This window comes from Conger conger, chromosome 4 (assembly GCF_963514075.1).
Source record: "Conger conger chromosome 4, fConCon1.1, whole genome shotgun sequence".
NCBI classification, from domain to species: domain Eukaryota; kingdom Metazoa; phylum Chordata; class Actinopteri; order Anguilliformes; family Congridae; genus Conger; species Conger conger.
The window spans coordinates 21,086,869-21,107,117 of NC_083763.1; the positions used below are offsets into that span (position 1 = coordinate 21,086,869).

Genomic DNA, 20,249 nt, shown 5'->3' on the forward strand with positions numbered 1-20,249 from the left:
AGGGTTAGTTCTGTGTAAAAGGTGTAGTAGGCTTAGTTCTGTGTAAAATGTGTAGCAGGTTTAGTTCTGTGTAAAACCTACAGCAGGTATGGTTCTGTGTAGCAGGTATAGCTCTGTATAAAAGATGTAGCAGGTATAGCTCTGTGTAGCTGGTACAGTTTTGTGACAGTGTGACACTCACCTGTATGAAGGCCTCCTTCTCCTGCAGCTGGCTCTGCAGGCGGTTGATCTCCAGGTGCGGGTCCCAGCCCTGCTGCTCCTTCTCCCTGCTGAGCTCCCTCACCTCCCGCTCCCTGCACCCCAGCTGCCTGCGCAGCTCCTGCAGCTCGTCCGTATGCTGCCGGATCACCTGACCCAGGCGCGCCGCAGAGTCCTGGGCACAGACACGTGGTTCGGTTAAACTCAAAAAGTAACAAAAAAAAAGATCATCTTCACAACCCGGAGGGTTGGTGGCTCAAGCCCCAGTCAAGCTCCTTGAGCAAGGCCTTTAACCCCACATTACTACCCGGGCCCAGCACCGTGGTAGCCCACTGCTACTAAGTAACTGGGATGGGCCAAATGCAGAGGACAAATTACCCCAGAAGATATACTTTAATAAAGTATATCTTCACCTTCTTCTAATAGCCAATAAGCTCCAATAAGTGGTTTGCAGTGTTTGCAGCTCACTGATGGTAGTTGAGTGAATGTGGCCCAGGCTGGCAGGCTGTTACCTGGCTGCTCTGGTCTCTGGAGCTGAGAGAGTGGAGCAGCTCCTGGAGCTCAGCCTGGTGCAGCTGGGCCTGAGTGCTGCGGTCAGACAGAACCTTCTGGAACAGGAGCTCCTTCAGCTGGAGCTGCAGCCTCAGCTCCTCCACCAACCCGGCGCTGCCTGCTGGGGTCTTACTGAGCAGGGCAGCCCTCAGGTCCTGATACACACACACACACACACACACACACACACACTTACTTACTTAAAACATAGGCTGTATCACAAAGCAGGATTACAGAGTTATCTGTACATAATTTGTGTCAAAATGTTGGTCTGTTTGCAGACTGTTTGCAATAATGCTCAATATCCGTGAGCTCCAGACTGACTGATTGTGTTTTCCCTTAATTGTAGTGCTCTTTATGTTTATTGTCATTAGACTGGAACTTTGTTTGCAAAACGTATTATGAATATTACCGAATATTATTGAAATTATGAATGTGTACTACAATGGCATGCTGTAATACAGTTTTTCAGCTGAGCAGTGTGCCTTGTACAAGGGGTACATAAATAATTTTCAAAAATGATTTCAGTTACAATATCTCTCTCGGTCTCTCTGCTGGGGGTACCTGCGCCTCCTTGCTGTGTGTCTGCAGGGAGGCCTGCAGCTGGCTGATGATGGAGTCTCTCTCCCTCAGGCTGCGGCCCAGCCTCTCCTCCGCCTCCTGCCTCAGCATCTGCAGGTTCCTGCTGACCGTGGAGGTCTGCTCCAACTGCAGCTCCTTCCCCTGAACCAGCTTATCCAGGTGCTGAACCACACAAGGAGAAACACACATAAACACATACACGGATGCGCAAACACGTATGTACAGACACTGACAGACACAAACGCTCGCAAACATGCATACACACACACGCACACACACACAACAGTGTATGCAGACAGTTAAAACACAGAAGGCAGACACACACATTCGCGCACATACATACACACACACACTCACGTATATACATACACACATACACACACACACTCACGTACATACATACATACACACATGTGCGCTTGCACACACACACACACACATACACACGCACACACACAGCAGTGCATGCAGACAGTTAAAATACAGAAGGCAGACACACAGGTAAAAGACACAGAGAAACAGAAAGGAAGAAACTCACTCACACAGAGCTGTGCAGCCATCATTACAGTACAGTGAAGCGCACTACAGTACAGAATAGTGCTTCATGCGTGAGGTGAGAGGCTGTGTGTCTGTGTATCGCTCAGTACCAGGATGGTCTCCTCGTTGTTAGACAGGACGCAGCGCAGTTTCTCCTGGTCCATCTCCTTCTCCCTCAGGGCCAGCTGCAGCCTCCGCACTTCGCCCTCCTTCTCCTCCAAACAGCGGAACTTCTCATCGATGGCGCGCTGGAGGGACAGGGAGCGGGGAGCAGCACTTACTCTATTGCTCATGCCTGGAGCGTAGGACGAGCTCCCACACATCATTACCTACAAGTGGCTTTTCAGTGTTCCCCACACACTCTTGAATGCAGTACAAAACCTCCTTAACATCTGCTTTCATGTTCCCCTATCAACTGGCTATTGGAATTATTTGTAATAATATAATTATTTAAAATATATATTTTGGCTGTATTTCACATTAGCGGAGGCTGCAGGTGGGAGTATCCACCCCCGCTCCAGCAGAGGTCAGTGTGGAGTTTTACCTCCAGGCCTCTGTCCCTGTCCTTAATGCGGCTCTTCAGCTTGTCCAGCATGGCGTCGCGGGTCTGACTGGGGTCCTGCTGCTGCTCCAGGAGCTCAGAGTACTCCTGTGGGGGGAGGAGGGGAGGGTGAGGCTCATCTCTCTCTCACATGATCCCACCCTGTAGCACTGCGCGCGTGTATGAGGAGGCTTTCTATGAGCACATAACACTGCCGATTGTTCTCTGAGCTGCATTTCTCTCGGTTTGCTCAGCCGCTTTCTCCCATGTCTAATACTGCTTCTCACACTATAGTATTTTACATATACAGGGCCTTTTCTTAGTTAGTATCAGTTTCAATGCAAATCTGTTCACAGCTGTCTGCAGCTGTCTGCAGCCTTGTATGTGTGAGTGTGTCTGTGTGTATGAGTATGCGCACGTGTGTGTGTCTGTATATGTTTGTCCATATGTGTATGTGTGTGTCTGTATATGTGTGTGTATGCATGTACGTATGTGTGTTCGTGTGGGCAAAGAGTGAGAGTCAGACCTGCAGCAGCTGCTGTTTGTCCTTCAGCGACGCTCTCAGCTGTTGGATGGTCTTATCTCGCGCCTCTACCTCCGCCAGCCTCTGTCTCTCCTTCTCCTTCACCTGCCCTTCCCTCTCCCGCAGGTCAGCTCGGGCCTGCTTCAGAGCACTGCGCATCTCCTGGAGGAAGAGAGGAACATCCGTCAGACACACACACTCACATGCACACGCACGCACGCGATCAGACTCAGCAGTAAACTGCGTGGCACTGACCTGGTTGTGCTTCTCCGTGGCCTCTGCATGCTGCAGCGCCTCCTGCAGGTCACTCTGGAGGCGGTCGCGGGCGCGGGAGAGGTCGGAGGTCTGCCGCAGGCTCTGCCGCTGGACCCTCTGGCCGCTCTGGAGCTCCAGCTGGGTGGAGAAGAGCGAGCTTTGCAGGGCCAGGACCTCCGCCTGCAGGGCTGGGGGCTCCGCCATGGACCCCTGCACCAGGGGAGGGAGGGAGACACAGGCAAGGTGTGAGGGTGGCACTCAGCTCTGTACACAGCTCTATGCTAGGGACACTTTACTGGCTCAAAGAAAGAACTATATGCTAATGCTAAACCTCCGCTAGCAGGACGGAGAGCTTACCTGCAGGGTAATCTGGTAGCGACTGACTGTTTCCTTAAGCTTGCACATCATCTTTTTCTGCCCTTCGATGATGCTGAGCAGTTCTTCCGCCTGGGGGACAAACAACACAACAACAACAAGGCCTTTATACCAGCAGAAGACTGAGGCCGCCTGAAATATGACTGCAGAGAATCAAAAAGACAGAAGAACACTGCACTGTTCTGCTGAAAGCCATTTCAGCTCTTTTGAGTTGCATGCCCAAAGCCCTCCCGAAGATCAGAAGACTGCAGGTTCTCATTCCACAGTCTGCTATGGCCTACTTTTCAGATCGTCTAAGATGCAAACATCAGGGGTGAGGTGACTACGTTCCCACTACTGTAAGTGATAATAACAGGCGGACTGCGCTAGTGCTCTCACTCACGGCAGTCTGGGCTCACCTCAGTGCTCTTGGTGCTGACGGTGTCGGTCAGGCGCTGGATGGTGCGCTCCTGCTTCTGAGCTGCTTGCCTGATGGCGCGGAGCTCAGACTCCATCTCATACAGCTTCTCCTGCAGCTTCTGAAGGCCACAACACACACACACACCCACACATAGACAGTTATATTTATGTGAAGAGAGAGCAGCAGGGGGTTAACAATAACAACAAGTGCAGCAACCGTCATTGTGGGTACAGTTATTAACACAGTACAGATTAACAACTCACAGACTAACACAAAGCAGAACACACAGCCACATTCACTCAAAATATGAGGGCTTGGACAGAGCACAGGCTAATCACTGTGACACATTAGACATGTGTGACCAAATATCTGTATGGCTTGTGGTCATATGCTGGAGTGGGTGGTTGATATCTGTAAGGTTTGGGGTCATATGCTGGAGTGGGTGGTTGATATCTGTAGGGTTTGTGGTTATGAACTGAAGTAGGTGGTTGAAATCTGTAGGATTTATGGTCACGTGGTAGAGTAGGTGGTTTATATCTGTATGGCTAGTGGTTATGTGCTGGAGTGGGTGGTTGATATCTGTATGGCTTGTGGTTATGTGCTGGAGTGGGTGGTTGATATCTGTATGGCTTGTGGTTATGTGCTGGAGTGGGTGGTTGATATCTGTATGGCTTATGGTTATGAGCGGAGGTAGGTGGTTGATATCTGCACGTCTGTGTGTGATACCGTACCCTGTTGTTGGTCTCGCTCTCCTGGATCTTGACTTGCGAGGACTGCACCTGGAGTTGGGCCTTCTGCAGTTCATTGACACACTGACCTGCAGCACACTCATACTGGTTGAGCTGAGTCTGCTGCTCCTCGATCAGATTCTGAAATCCACACAGACCCTTCACATCAGAAAAACAGTGCTGTAAATATGAGTAGACTCTGTGCCTCATTGGGAATCAACCAAAAGAGCATCAGAGCATGTAACCTTACCCACACTAAGGATTACTTCATACTGCATAAGAGGAAAGGCATCTTGCAAATCATTGCATCACATTTGCCTATGGTGCAAAACCCCTGCCTTGGGATAGATAGAAAGGAAGTGAAAATGAAAGTGAGCAAGACAGAGTGACTAGGTCGTCAGAGAATCCTTCAGTGTTTATAGAGATGGTGGCCAAAATGAGGTCTCCCATGATCAGTGGACTGAAAGAACAGAGTACAGCCAGCATGCTAATCTCATTGTGATCACAAACTTTCACCCCGTCAAGACCACAAAACACACTGCAGAAGAGTCTCGAGCCAAATATCCAACATTCAGCTACTAAAAGCTCCAGCCTCAAAGGCCACCTATTGTAATGAATGAGATTAGTAAGACAGTCTCCCCAATATCCTAACCCTGCAATGCTGCACATTAGGCCTTTCTTCTGAAACCCCACCAAGTGAAAAAGGAAAGTTGTTGAGTCAGCGCTGTGCTCTATGACTTCCTCAGGAAGCACCACTCCGTGAAGCAGTGTGTCACTCAAGTACTTCTTACTGGCATTCCCAGTGCTACAGCCCACAGACATTATTATTACTACTAAAACTAATAAAAATAATACATAAGGCTACACATCCAAGATCAAATCACATCACACCATAACATCTACAGCACCATCCTACATCCAACTTGTGATCTCTGCTTTCACAGGTTATGAAAGCTGCATAAATATCTGAGACATTCTACAAGCTTCTGTTCCTTTATAATCTTCATATTATTTCTTGTTTCTGTCAATGTTATATTATACAATGTGCCTGTATTCACTGTAGATGGCTGTGGCGAGAACAAGGTCGAATGAAATGCCTGTCTTGCACAGAATGGAGATATTGCCTCCGGCTATTTGTGAAAATAGGACAGCTACTGCTCTCTGGCTGCCTGCGCTGTACTATTTTAGCGGACATGGACAGGGTAGAAAGGATGCTAAATGTACGATTAAAATGAGGAAAAGCCCAGCATTTCAGAGAAAGAACAATTTACTTTAGAGGATTTACAATTTAGGTGGGAAGGACAGGTTCAGACAGGCTTAAAAGGTTCTGAATTATAGTAGGATATTAGATATTAGGATTAGCTCCATGACAACCAAATTTGGAAGTTCAAATGGAAATCATTATTCTGATCAAGAGAAACAGGGATGTTGGAGGCATCCACCTATGAATCCAGCACCCTAAAGGCTTTTATTTGGCTTAGTAATTTAATAATTTAAAATGTAATTTAATAAGTTACCTGTTTAATAATTAAGTGGTTCTACACATATTGCAGGTTAGTTGATCTTTGGGAGCGGCTATCTGGGGTCATGTTGTGATCAGAGTAATTGTATGGTTACCCAATGCACTTACAATAAATAGTGATTAAATAATAAGTAATGAGCGTCTAATGTTGTATTAGCTCAATGAATATCCAATTCAATAATTAAAACTGCAGTGTTCCTATATGACTGCTATTGTACTGTTGGGCCCTTTAAAACAAACTGTATGACAAAGTGATTATGACTCATTACTCTAAATCAGGGGTGCACAACTCCTGGAGGGGAGTCTGCGTGCTGGTTTTTGTTCCAACCAGTTACTTTCATTTTAGTTTTCTGACAGCTCTATAGATTACACTGGTTCACTGCTGTACTGGATCACAGTAAAATCTTTAGGACATACCTGCAGTCTGTGACTGTATTTGCTGCTGATACAAATGACCAAGATACAGTATGATCAAACTAATTAAATAATTAAGAGCAGAAGTTGCCTCAAAGTACTATAATGGTTCAGCCCTTGTTGTGCAGCCCTGCTCTAAGTGAAGCTACACATATCTGAGGGACCATGTATCATTGCACCAGTATTTACATTAAAAAACAATAGAAGCTTGGGAAGAGACAGCCAGAGAGCAAGTGAGTGAGAGAGGAATAAGGCCTGAGCTATGGTGTTATTCATAACAATTACTACCATGACAACACTAATGTTACTATAACATTTACAACTGCAACATCCTTACATCCCAGAGTGGGTACAGAAGGAGCTGATGGTGAAGTGCCTTGTGAACTTAAATCATAGGTGTTACTCCCTGTCACTGTGCTTTCTCAACTGAAGATATATTTATACAGTAATTATTTACGGCCACCAATATAAAGTAAATTGGTAATGACATAACTGATAATAATGGTCAAAATTATGTAATTATAATGATAATTGCAGCCATAATTTAACCTCCCTCCTTTAAGCCATTTATGAATTCAGGCTTGTATTCAAAAGAAGAAAACAAACAAACAAAAATAAAAAAACAATGATGCAAACTTCCTGTCTTCAGCCATATAACCTTCAGGGCCATCATCACGGTGAATGACCGTGGTGCTCTAAGACCTCAGCTTGTGCAAATACTCCAGTCTGGCAGAAATGGCGGGTTGTTCGGCAAGGCTGGAGCCGAGGCCGATACCTGGCGGAAGCGAAAGGGCCGGTACTCCACGTAGGCCTCCTGCCACAGCTCCTCCAGCTCGGCCAGCTCCAGCTGCAGGTCCCGCTGGGCCCGCGGGGTCGGCAGGTCCGGGAAGCAGACGCTGGAGGAGTCGCAGCCAGTGCTGTATGGGGTCCGGAGGCCCGGCTCCGAGTAGGCGGTGCTCTCGGGGGAGGCGGGTTTCAGCAGCACGGGCAGCTTGCTCCCGCGAGGGCTCTGCACAGGCCTGTACTCGCAGCTCCTCGCCAGGCTCAGCGCCAGCTCCAGTCTCCCGGCGGAGCCCCGCAGGTACACGTGCTCCTCCGACAGCGACTCAGACCTCAGGTCCTCCCTGCCGTCCCTGTCCGCCGGCTGGCTCGAGTCCACCGCCGTGTCCAGAGACTCTATGGAGGAGCTGCCGCTCGCCCTCTCCGGGTCGGTGTCCATGAGGGTCCGGTCGCTCTCGGACGTGGTGGGCAGGGACTCGGGCACCAGAGTGACGGCCGCCGAAGGCTCCTCGCTGCACACGCTCCCCTGCCCGCTGGCCGAGTAGCGGGTGGACGGCCCGCAGGAAGTGCTCCTGGCCAGCTTCCTGGGCACCCGGCAGACGGCCTCGTAGTCCGAGTCGGCTACGCGCAGAGCCGCGCAGCCCCGGCACCGTCTGGAACGGTGCGGGCCCGACGCCTCCGATATGTGGCAGTGGTGGTGGTGGTGCGACTCCACCGTCTGCTCCTCGTGCTCCGCCCAGGACTCGTACACCGAGTAGGTCAGGTCTTCCTGGAGCAGGGCGCTGTACTTGGCGTCGTGCAGGCTGGAGATGTCCACGGTGCAGTCGGCGGCCTTGCTATCCGCGACCGTCCGGGCCGCGAGGTCGTCGCTGTTGTTCTTGCGGTACAGGCCGCCGATGCACTGCCTGAGCCGGTCCTTCTCCAGGAGCAGCTTCTGCAGGCGCTCGATGGACAGGGCCTCCACGCGGGCGATTACCGTGTCAAAGCGGTACATGCGGTCCAGCATGAAGGTGCACTTGCTGCAGGCGAACTCGCCCTTGCCGTCGCGGGTCAGCTCCCTGCCCAGGGCGTGGGAGAGCAGGACCTGCAGGTTCAACTTGGAGGCCGGGTGGAATATCCAGCGACGCTGGTTCCCGCATAGCTCGCGAGCACAGATCCTACACAGCTCCTTCATCTTCATACAATCTGATTGTCTGACTGTCACTCAACCTTAAACAGGGTTGGCTTGTTTTCAAGTTGGTTTGCTATGGATTGGGCAATGAGATGAAGTGGCTAGTACCTGCCGGCTACTTTTCCAAAAATACTATACTTTGGGTAATCAGCATAAATATGAAAAAAAAAAACAACTTACATAAATTAATAAATAGACTATGCTCTAAAATATACAATTTCATGTGCAATTTTGTTTTCAGTGCAAGGAGACTAACATGCAGGGTTTACTGCCGAACTGGAAAATAAATACAAAAATAACACATTATCTATACAACATAGGTGGCAAAATATGATGTACAGGAAAAGTTAGAATTGGTAGGTCCGTTGCGACGTGTCCGTAAAGAAAATATCATCACTGAATCTTGAGGATGGGTACAGACTAACAAACAGCAAGCTCCGGTCAGCGAACCGTCATAACGCTGTGCAGTGTAACAGGATGTAACGTAGAGGTGGCATTAAAATCAGCTATACATGTGCAAAAGAATGATGTAAACTATTAAACGGAGCAAAACCTTCTTTCATACAGGAAGTAAAATGTTTGCAAGGATGATAATGTTAGGGTCCTTGTCTACGCACAGTCCGCATGTGGTTATTCTGATTTGCGTTTCCATTCTGTCAACTGAAATCCTGATCCAATAAGATAAAGCCTACGATCTTGATATGATATAGAATTTCTAGATGAATAAAAACCAGCTGTTCTTTCACCCGCATTGTCTTGTATTTGTCAATAGATGAAATTTACGCCGCCGTCTTCATCATCCAGGCGCTGTCATGTGAAGATCGGCTGCTCAGCAATAGCCTATCATCACAGATAATCCTTCAAAGCGACTCTTAAAACAGCCGCGAATTCCACGCGATCTTTATCGCTGAATCGCTGAAAATATAACATCATCAATCAATAGTCTGGTTTCATCGATTACATTTTACCAGCGAACATAAAGAGACTGCCCAACAAACAAACACACGAACAGGCAAATCCACTGAGCAGACAGCAGTGATGTGGCAAGGCTGCAGCTAGAGCGTCGCAACTGCGGAATGTACCATTAGCAAAATAGGGGTGTCTATTCTGTCATTTCTCCATGAATGCTATTGAAACCTTACATATTTTAATAACAAATAAACTAATTTTAAGGGCAATGCACGTCAACTCATTATAAGGGAATGCTGTACGAAATAAATAACTTTAAATTATAAAAACAGTGAAACCTCATTACAGAAAGTCTTGTAATTTTTACAGCCAAGTCAAGAGGTGGCACTGTTCATGCTCCCTTTGGTAAATACGCTACCTGTGTTGTAGCTATATGTCGTAGTTGCAATTTTTGTGAAAAATCACACACACTGAAATACTGATAAATACAAATTAAACGCTTAAAATAAGATATCAATCATCATCTTGCTGAAAGTCAAGTGAGAATGATAAAAAAATTGATATTATAATAAATATACAAAAACTGCATGTGCATTCTCAAGACAATCCAAAACAATTTTGTAGACTGAGTATTGATCAGTGTATAATTGATTTCATAGGATCATATATAAAGTCATGCAGCATGTGACACATAGTAACACAAGGAACCATGTCCTTTTTTAGCTGTACTAATACTGTACAGAGCAGTAACTACCTGCTTGAGACACCCAAGAAATGGAATGTCACATCACTGTGTGTAAATGTAATTCTGCCTGCAACACAATGATATACACATTATTGTCCATTTTGTTTAATAGCTTAAAGTGGAATATTTCACAGACGCTCAGGGGTCCAAATGTATAAGGTGACTGTTAATGCTCATAAATTATTTCTGTTTTGAAATGCATGTCAAGTTAGTTCAGTGACTAACAGTGAGAGACTGCTCCTGTGGCCAGTATTCCCCGTAGTTCCCAGGCATTCAACCATACAGACCAATGATGAGTGAGCAGGAAGGGGGGTGGGGCGTCTATCTCTGAAAGTCACATGGTGTGCCCAGAGATGTAAGTAAAGCCCCTTTTCACAAAGGCTTGGCACGGCAGCGGCTAATTACTGTGACTACAAAGACACGCAAGTGAATGGAAGAGACACGTCAGTCCCGGACCAAACACCATGTGTCGACGCAAGAAGGCCGGCAATGAACCAAAGGAAACAAAACAAAAAGAGAAACAAAAAGAGAAACCAAAGGAAAAAAATAGTGGACTTAAAAAGGCACCACCTTTTAACCTTGGCCTCTTTGTTTTTTTGACAATACCGGTGTTAATCACTCTAGGGTACAGATGGTCATGAATTTGCACAGTGTGGCTGTTCAATGGTAAAAGAGAGCTCAGCAGGAACACAGGGTCTTCTCATTCCCTTGCTAGCTTCCATACTGCACAAACCTCATAACCAAAGACTTGTTTAGCATCTGTGAATGTGCCACTGAAAGGATTAATACAAAAAACGAATAATTTTAGATACCTAAACAACATGCAGTGTGTACAGTAGAATGTCACTGTTACAGGCTATATTGAAACAACCTCTGTCACCAAAGGCTAGCCCAAAGCCTTCGTTCGTGCATAAATCTCATCTTATGTGTGGTTCTCCTTCATATGCTAGGACTATTTGCTTATATTCACTTAGCATGTTGATATTTCATTGCTTTTGCAGTGCTATCCAAGATTAATAAACCTTTGTGTGTTTATTCCAAATCTGTCACCAAAGCTCCCAGAGTCAGCCAAAAGAAGGAGGGTGCTAGTTCAGCTTTAAACAATAATGGGGATAAAAAAAAAAAAGATTTATTCTAATCAGTGATATTTACCAAATATTACATTATGATTACAGGCATGTTAATTTCTACAGAGAACTGATGGATTTGTAAGCATAAGAATAAATAAGACAATTAATTGGCTGGACCATAATACAGTATTTATATTAGTTATAAACTAACCAGCTGTGTTTAACCCTGTCAATCCACACCATGACCAAAATAAAATAAAATAAATTACTAAATGAGTTACAGAGTTCAAGTATTGGAACTTTGCGACCTTCCTTAAACCAATTTATTATCATCCAGTGGGTCCTATTTAAAAAAAACTTTATAGCTTAAATGACTGTTTTCAGACAATGACATCAGATACTATTTTCTTACTCTACATGTCTCCCTTGTCTATGAATTTTATCTGCACATTGTAAGTGCCATTACAGTGCCATTAATTAATTAATTAATTAGTGAGTAATTAAGTGATTTCTATTGCAAAATGATCCTTGGAATTAAAAAGAAGGTGCAAACTGTGATGGGTGAAGGGTGTAATGTGTCACTTAGAACCAATGTGTTAGAAAGTACAGGTTTACACATTCTCAGCGGTTCACCAGTGGTTATTACATTAGACCTCATTTCCATGCTATGTGCAAATGCCACCTCTAGAGATACAGAGAAACAAAAGCAGTTTAAAATCTGCCTATGATGTACTGTTATTTCATTTCAGTTTGAAAATCAGAAATATAATTTAAAAGAATAGCTATGGGGGATGCAAGATGTAGCTCAACTGGACTGGAATTTGAAAAGGAAAACAAACCTGCAAGAATTTTTGCATAGTCATGCCCACAACAAATATCAACAAGAAAAACACCACTATTGTGTTGTGATTCTGTGCGTCATAGTGACAAATCAGTATCCTGACAGCCAGGAGTAAAAACTACATATATAAAGCAGATACTTTTTCCAAGTTCATTCTAATAAGCTCGAATCGGGCTATATGTATATGTATATCTTCATTCATATTTCATAGCATATGAAATTGAATTTGTTCTCTGCCATGAAACATGTAATTAGTTGGCTTGCAGTCAGATGCATGTTTTATGCTAAAACGTTAAAAAGGTTTGCCAGAAGGCAGAAAGTGAGCTACATGTTTCTGCTTGTCATATTTGCATGTTTGAAGAGGATGACTGACACAAAAAAAATAAAAGGCGGGTGTTTTTGAAGAATTTCATAAAAACTGTCCCTAATAACAAAAGCTGAACTGGAAGAACAAGTATGACATTGGAATAGAGCATGAGTCATTGGTTTACGTGATGACTGACAAACAGAAGAGGTCTCTAAAATATGTATACTCAATCACAAATGAAGAAGGAAGGCATTTAGGCAAGCAATAGATATTATTCACAAAATGCAATGCAACAAAGCAATACAGTAAATGTATGAATATGTATGTATGCTCATCTCTGAAAAGTATATTCAAAGAAAATATGGGCAATGTTGCTTTGCACAAGCATTGGATTGATTTCATATCCATGCTATCCAGGACAATCGATCACAGAAATTGACCAGGACATACATTTGGAAAAAGAGGAAGCGTGAATCAAGCTTGAAGCATGAATTTAGGGGGGAGGGGGCAGAGGGTCACTGGGAGTTTGTTTGGGTTACTGATGAGGGTGCAGACAGATAACAGAGCTGAGACAGAGGTGAGAAAAAGTTCACAGTGGCTTTGTTGTGAGTCATCTGCATCTAACTAATTTCAGTTGTTGAACAGGGAATAAAATGGAAGCCTTAGTGATAGACAGTGGACAGTGGAGAGTGGGGAGTGTTTTGAGGCTCCGCCTCTCTGGTGTGCAGATTGCGTAGCTCCAGGAGGGGGCGTGCTCTGACCATCAGTGAAGCCAGGGTGAGGGCAAACAAAAAAACAAAAAAACCAGTGCCACGTACCTGCATCTCCTGCTGAATACGCCGTTTCTCCCGAACCAGCTCATCCTGGAAGAACTGCAGGCAAGAGAGAGATGTTAGAGGGAGACCCGGTGCTCTGTTCACTCACATATACATAATCACTTTCAGAGGAAGAGGGGTTGTTAACATTCACACTTCGATGACTCATTTATCATAGCTCAACAAGCAATTAATATAATGAAAGCATGCTAGAATATGCACCAACTGTTATTACAATAATATAATTACATGAAAATGTAATATTTAATACAGTGTTTAGCTACCGGTTGACACAATCAAGTAAAGCACCAAGGGTGGTTTAAAACAATATATTATTATTATTGTCCCTTGCACAGCAATTCTGTTGAAAATAAAATAGGTGAGCTCACATATGCCATGGTCCTACTGACCTAGATACTGTATATGAGTTTAAAAATAAGAACAGAAATATGAATCTCCCTGAGAATCTAGGTCCACTGTCACCAACACAGGAATGTCTGGCTTTAATGCCAGCCACTCCATGTATGCCCTGTACTCCAGCTGCAATTATAGCAGGTCACTCAGACATGAAAACACTGTGAGAACCTCCTGTCTCTCACAGAACTGTCACTCACTGGTGGTTTAGTGAGGACAGACAAGAATTCAGGTCAGGAGGCTAAGGAGCACGTCTTGCTTAGCTCTTACTGTAACGCACTCAGTTATACTGTATGCATTATATACCATTCTCACAAAATCATACAGATTGATCAGAGTTTACAATACATTCCACCAGTCTCTGGAGGAAATGAAACATTGGACATTGGCAAACTTCTAACACAGAATATGAAACATGTTGAGAAGAGTGAAAAAGAATGGACTAATCCACATTGTGTCTGAGGTTTGTGCTTGTGTTGTGGGGAGAATGGGGTGTGTAAGGTGTATTGAAGAGATTTTGCTATGAGAGAAGGAAGGTCTCATAGGAATGACTTGAGTGACACACTAAAGACACCAAGGAGGCTCAGGCCTACTGTACCTCGGAGTCCCTCTCCTTCTGCTGGAGAGAGGCGGAGAGGTCCTGCACCTGGTCCTTTAGCTCGCACACTCTCTGGTGGAGGTGCGCCTTCTCGCCCGACAGCGTGCTGATCAGGGCCTCTTTGGAGTGCAGAGTCTGGGTCAGCTCCTCAATAACTCTGCAGAACAAAGGAATGCATGTTCAACAATGGTTTATGGTCATACCTATTACGGTCCAAACCTATTATCGGTGAGGCATGCTAAAAATATTTGACCTACTCTTGTAGAAAGAAATGATGCACATTTACATGCATAGGGGATATTTAGACCATAATCAGTTCTGATGTGGGGCAGATTACACTGAAAAAAGCTTAATTGAATAAACTAAAATTTACACCTACACCTATATATGCTAGGTTCATCCAAATTAACCTAAAAAAATAAAACGGAGAAAACCTAAAACATATAGGTATAACAAACTGAAGTAAAAGGTTTAGGTTTATCCAATGAAACAACTTTTTCAGGGGAAGGGATGACTGGCCAATGGTTATTCAGTCCTACATACTGTAAAGACCTGTGTGACATTATATTGAGTAAGGAGTATTGGGATGAGACTCTGATTGACTGGAGCCACTGCACTCATGTTCCCATCACCCCACATTCAGATGCCATTAAGATGGTGCTGAGCTCTGCATGCACCATGTGAAGTCCTGTTCTGGCACTCTGGGTCTGAGTGAACGCTAGTGGTCTTTTCTCCGCACTACAGGGTCTGAGGAGCTCATGGAAGTGCACATCTCTCCTCCCGGGCCCGGTGTCCTTACCTGTCCTTCTCAGCCAGAGCCTTCTGGTGGAGTGGTCCACTGGGTTCCGTCTCTGCGGTGTCTTTGATCCTCTTCTCCAGAGTCGCACAAAGCTGGGACTGCGACTCTGCCAGGCAGGCCATCCTCTCCGCCTCATCTTGGGCTAGCTTTGCTTCCTGGCGACACAGGGAAACAGGGGTCAGAGTGCTTTTACGTCAATATATGCTCCCTCGGGAGTCACTGGGAGGTTGTGTAGAGTGCTGCCACTGGCGTCAGTGTATCATAATGTGACCTCTTGCATAATAAAATGAGGTCGCCATTCGCCACACACCATTGACATCTTCTAAGTTAAATAATGCATGTAATCTCTGGAGCAAAATGGAGTGAGAGAAGAGTGTCGATGGTGTTACCTACAGTGTACTAATGTCAGTATTCAGAGTGCACATTCATTGTGTGATACCATGTACAGTAAGATAAAGCAATATGTTAATGTCCATTTTAACAGTATCTCAGAGTGAGGTGTTCCTATGTAAATGTTTCAAATGTAAATTTTAATGTGAACATCAGTGTCCCCAGTGCTTCCTCAATAAGTGCAGAGTAGAGTAACTTACAGTACAGTAACAGTACAGTATCAATGCTTCAATGTCCTTTTCTGGGCAATGCTCATTTTCTTTTATTGAAGATGTTGCAATGTAATGTCAGAATGTACAAGTATCAGAGCTAACTAAGTAAACTTAGGGTACATGGTAGTGTCAGAATTCTGCAACATTATATTTACCTCCTGCAGGAGCTGGATCTTGGCCTCCAGGACCTCCTGCATATGGTCAATCTCTTGCTGCCTCTCCTTGCTTTGTCGCTGAAGTTCTGCCTCATTGTGATTGGTCAGGCAGTCTGCTGTAGTCCTATCAAAGTACAAGAGGAGCAGTAGGATTCAGGTGAAGCCATAGAGCATTATTGTGAACTTGAGGTGAACACTGCTGTGTGTGATAACAAGTGAGATTTCTTTATAGGGTACAGCCCTGTACTGAATAATTCAAAAATGTATAACTATTCTCGGATACAAATCCTCATTCCACTAAATAGTAACATACATAATTAATGCAAGGTAAGTCACTTAAACACCAAACAGCTTCTCTGTTTTAACTCTTTTTTTGCACCATATGTTTATTCAGAGCTAATTGGTGAGGGCTCGCTCAGGTCATCCTGGGGTCAGGACTAAGGGGGAAGCGTAAAGCTACCCAGCTCAAGAGAGAGGAAAATGAGATATCATATTGACACCACATCTAAGCAGTGAGCTAGCAGTGACCTTTAGTGAATTTTATCAGACAAATAAATATAAGCTGAATGTGTCCAAATGTTCACACATTCTAGCCAAGTTGCAGGGTTTCTCTTTCTTCACTGTAACAGAATAAAGCTGGAATACGTTATCCACTACTTGTACAGAGACAGCAATAAGGCTACCAGGGGAATAGTCAATAGGACATGCTTTTCATTTCCTGTGGGATAATGTAATGGGCCTCCATCCTTTGTTGCTATAACCTTTTTAGTGTCTGCACATCTGTCAGTGAGTTCACTCAACAACATCCAATAATCGTTCAGACTGGGTCCTGGAGACTCCAAAACTCCACCTGCCCCGGGCCCCCGCGTCTCTACACGGGCCATGTTTTGACCATGACTGGGGCTCAGATCAGATGTCTTGTTTATTTTGTATCTGAGAGAGCTAAGCTTGCATGGACCCTAGACACCCTGACTTGTGTCCTTTTGGAGAGGCAGGACACAGAGTCATGGAGCCCTTTCAAACGGCCTGAGGCTGGTGGGGCACAGGGCCCGGTGAGGGACATGTCTTTGGATGATGAGAGGCCCTGGACCATGGGAGTAAACTCATCTCTGTGCTGCTGCATACACTGCTGCATACACCTCCAGCTCATGGATGCAGCACAGCAGCACTGGGGCTCAATTGACTCAGAGCAGACCAGTAAACTGAGTGTTGAGTGAGGCTGGCTAAACAGGACCTGACCCAATTATAAAATCTATAAAATCTGTCCATGACACATCCAACATTATGAGGTCACTGACATCAAAACGGAAGCTGGTAAATTTAAGCTGTCCCAAAAGTAATCCATTGACCTTTTGATAAGGAATCACTGTGGTACCAGGTTTAAATACAGCAGTCCGAAGTCATTTTCAGGTTTCAATATGGAGTAAACAAACACTAAATTGGGCTATGAACAATTTGCTCATTTATATAGAAGGTATATGAAAGAGTGATTCCCTGGATTTAATCAATACTCTTTGGAAATTAGTGGGTGGTTCCTCCATTTTGGCTCTTAGGAAATTAATGGGGGATTCCTCCATTTTGGCTCTGTGGAAATTAATGGGGGATTCCTCTATTCTGGCTTTTTGGAAATTAATGTGTCATTCCTCCATTCTGGCACTTTGGAAATTGATACAGGTCGGTCATTGCTGAATTTATATGAAGTGATTCCAGATTCTCCACAACCAAGTCTGAGACCAGACAGTCTTGAGCAGGGGATCAACATGTCAAGATCATCAAGAATGAGCCAGAGGTGGGGCTTCCATTGTCCCTCAGCCAGCAATTAAACCACACACACCCTGTTACTCCCATACCTTCACCCTGTCCGGTTCACACCGCCATGAGACTCCATTTGGGGCTTGCTTTTCGCTTGGAAAGGTGATGATATTTAATCCAGGATAGGCATGCACAGATATTAACTCTGCCCTTTTGTATTTGGCAAGTCGAAACACTGGAATGAACACCGGCACCGAGTCTCCCTGCAGCTGCTCTTTGGAATGTGAGCACCAGGAATGTCAGGATCTGTTTTCTAGGAGCCAATATACTGATTATTACTCGTCTGTGAATGTGGATTTAGGAAAATGCCACTTCATTACCCAGCGGCAGGTTCATAAAGGATCCTAAAATACTGAAGTCTTTTTCAAAAGTGTGAGAAGGTAGGATTAAATCTCTACCCATCTGTAATGAATGCTGCCGTGCTAGTGAAACCTGTTTATATTAAAGCAGAACCTCCTCCCGCTTGATGTCTAGAGGCACAAATTTCAACGTGACTTGCACGTGCACACAGATATGAGAGACTTACAGAGCCTTGTCAAGAAACTGCTGCTTCTCCTGTAGATCTTGCTTCAAGCTTTCCACCTCCACCTTCAACTCAATGTTCTGAAATCAGAGAAAGAAACAACTGCACTGTGAAATGTATTCTTGTAGAATAGTAATTCTTGCAGAATACACAAACTGACAACAGTACAGACAATTAAAACAGCCACTCACAACAATATTCTGTTTTTAAAATACATTTGACAGGATTTTGTTCACAATTCACACCCTGAGCATGGATAAACCTTTTGCCCTTGCTGACATAACAAGGTGGCAAATTTCGCAATGCCAAATTTCTATTTCTGTCCCCCAGGGTATTTTGTCTGTTCTTTAACGAGCAAGATTTTGAGTTATGCCCTCAATATTACAATTTACAGAGAGAGGGAGTGTATAATTCCTGGAGCAAAACACTGAAAAGGAAGTAGATCAAATAACTGCAAAAACAATTTTGAGAAACCACTTGAGATTATGTGTACTGAGAACATGCTTCAAGACAGGAATGGATCATAGATCATTTTAACACTGGGCCAAAAAAAGAAAAGAAAAAAAACTGAAAAGGGACATAAACTCCAGAAATCTCTGCACAACCTGTACCATACTCCTAAAACATGGCTTTCATTTTTTGTTCATCAGGAAGGGAGGGGAGATGTTCAACATTACACACAAGGCCACCAAGACTTGATTTTGTGATTTACCATAGAGTGTATGCCCCAGTAGCACAGTACATGTGCACACATTCCTTGTCTGGCCTTTTTGAAGTCCCTTGAGCCTTTTTGCTCGACCTGTCAGAAGACCACAGCTCTATGCACGGAGGACACCCGTGTCCATAGCTTTATTCGTTAATGGAGGAGGGGGTCCCGCACTGCAGAATGTCACTCGACACCAGCGTGGAACGTCCTTCTCTCGTGTCATCACTTTTAAATTTAGCTGGCTGGAATGTAGGCCAGGACTCTCAGGAGTGCGGACTGTGGCAGCTGAGGCCTGTAATTTCACCTTGTTTACCTGCGCCAACAGACATCTGCGTCAGCAGCAGGATTTTTATTGATCTTTCGACCCTAGGGGTCCACACACAGCTCAGGCTTGGTGGGCTTCTGCAGCGAGTGGATTTGTGCAAACATTTCTGTCCCAGTACCACACATCAATAGGCATGGTGAGGAGATGGGACTGCATTTTCCATTGAACTTTCTGACATATCTGTGTTGCCCCGGGCGATTTGTGTATATGGATCACTCGCACGAACAGTGCCTTGCTCTTTGGATCAACCAAACAACTCCAGTGTTTCTTACTCCCTTTGTCCAGCCTATTACCTGACCCTATGGAACATTCTTTCAACTTGATTACTCTACAGCCTGGATTCAATCAATATTTGTTCTTTACTTTGACAAAATAAATACATGTTACTTTTTCCCAATGAGAATACATACTTCCAATACATATCAGCCATTGCTATTAGTGCATAAAAGGACAAATCTAGACTATTTCTAACATTTGACCCATCTTCACAAAACAAAGTTACCCTTGAATTTACAGATGCTATGCTGATTAGACACTTCACACAAATGGCTGTCAATGCAATATTTTGTGTCACTACATTTAACATGCAAGAGCTATCTGACGCAATTTAGTAATGGAAAATTATCTTGTGATTCATAAAACATTGACTAGCAGTAGCATGTATCTATAATCAAATCAATCACATTTTGCATGGGAAATACATACAAAATTGAGGTATAACTCACTTCATAATCATATCTGGGCTGGTAATCATATTTGTACAATGCCAAATAATGTCACTTGAAATGTAAGAAATGATTTGGCCCAAAAAGATTTATTGTGAAACATACATGCCCAATCTAATGAATGTTTGGGAGTTTGGTTCAAGACATAAAATAGCGTATAAATAATTGGCCAAATTATGGAGGTGACTGCTAATATTTATTTTCATTACAGACCAGCAATATCCAGGCACAGACTTCAAATACCACATTCTCAAAAATTAAAAGCACACTTCTAAGCATTGAAATAAAGCTGTTGGCGCCACACTAAACTCATGGAACCTAAAAA

General features: G+C 44.3%; 1 protein-coding gene across 4 annotated transcripts in view; it reads right to left on the reverse strand.

The window, feature by feature from the left end:
* pde4dip (phosphodiesterase 4D interacting protein) overlaps positions 1-9,680 on the reverse strand; it is a 39,172-nt gene extending 29,492 nt beyond the window's left edge. For 2 of the 4 annotated variants that reach the window (XM_061239866.1, XM_061239867.1), the window contains exons 1-11: positions 7,403-9,680; positions 4,695-4,832; positions 3,962-4,081; positions 3,546-3,635; positions 3,189-3,398; positions 2,937-3,095; positions 2,414-2,518; positions 1,980-2,117; positions 1,315-1,494; positions 711-905; positions 182-373 (exon numbers count right to left, since the gene is read on the reverse strand). In XM_061239866.1, the coding sequence (XP_061095850.1) occupies positions 182-373; positions 711-905; positions 1,315-1,494; positions 1,980-2,117; positions 2,414-2,518; positions 2,937-3,095; positions 3,189-3,398; positions 3,546-3,635; positions 3,962-4,081; positions 4,695-4,832; positions 7,403-8,587 (2,712 nt within the window). In that variant the 5' untranslated portion in view covers positions 8,588-9,680. The remainder of the gene's footprint in view (positions 1-181; positions 374-710; positions 906-1,314; positions 1,495-1,979; positions 2,118-2,413; positions 2,519-2,936; positions 3,096-3,188; positions 3,399-3,545; positions 3,636-3,961; positions 4,082-4,694; positions 4,833-7,402) is intronic. The other 2 variants (XM_061239864.1, XM_061239865.1) reach the window with 1 other exon arrangement.
* Positions 9,681-20,249: the final 10,569 nt, after the last annotated feature.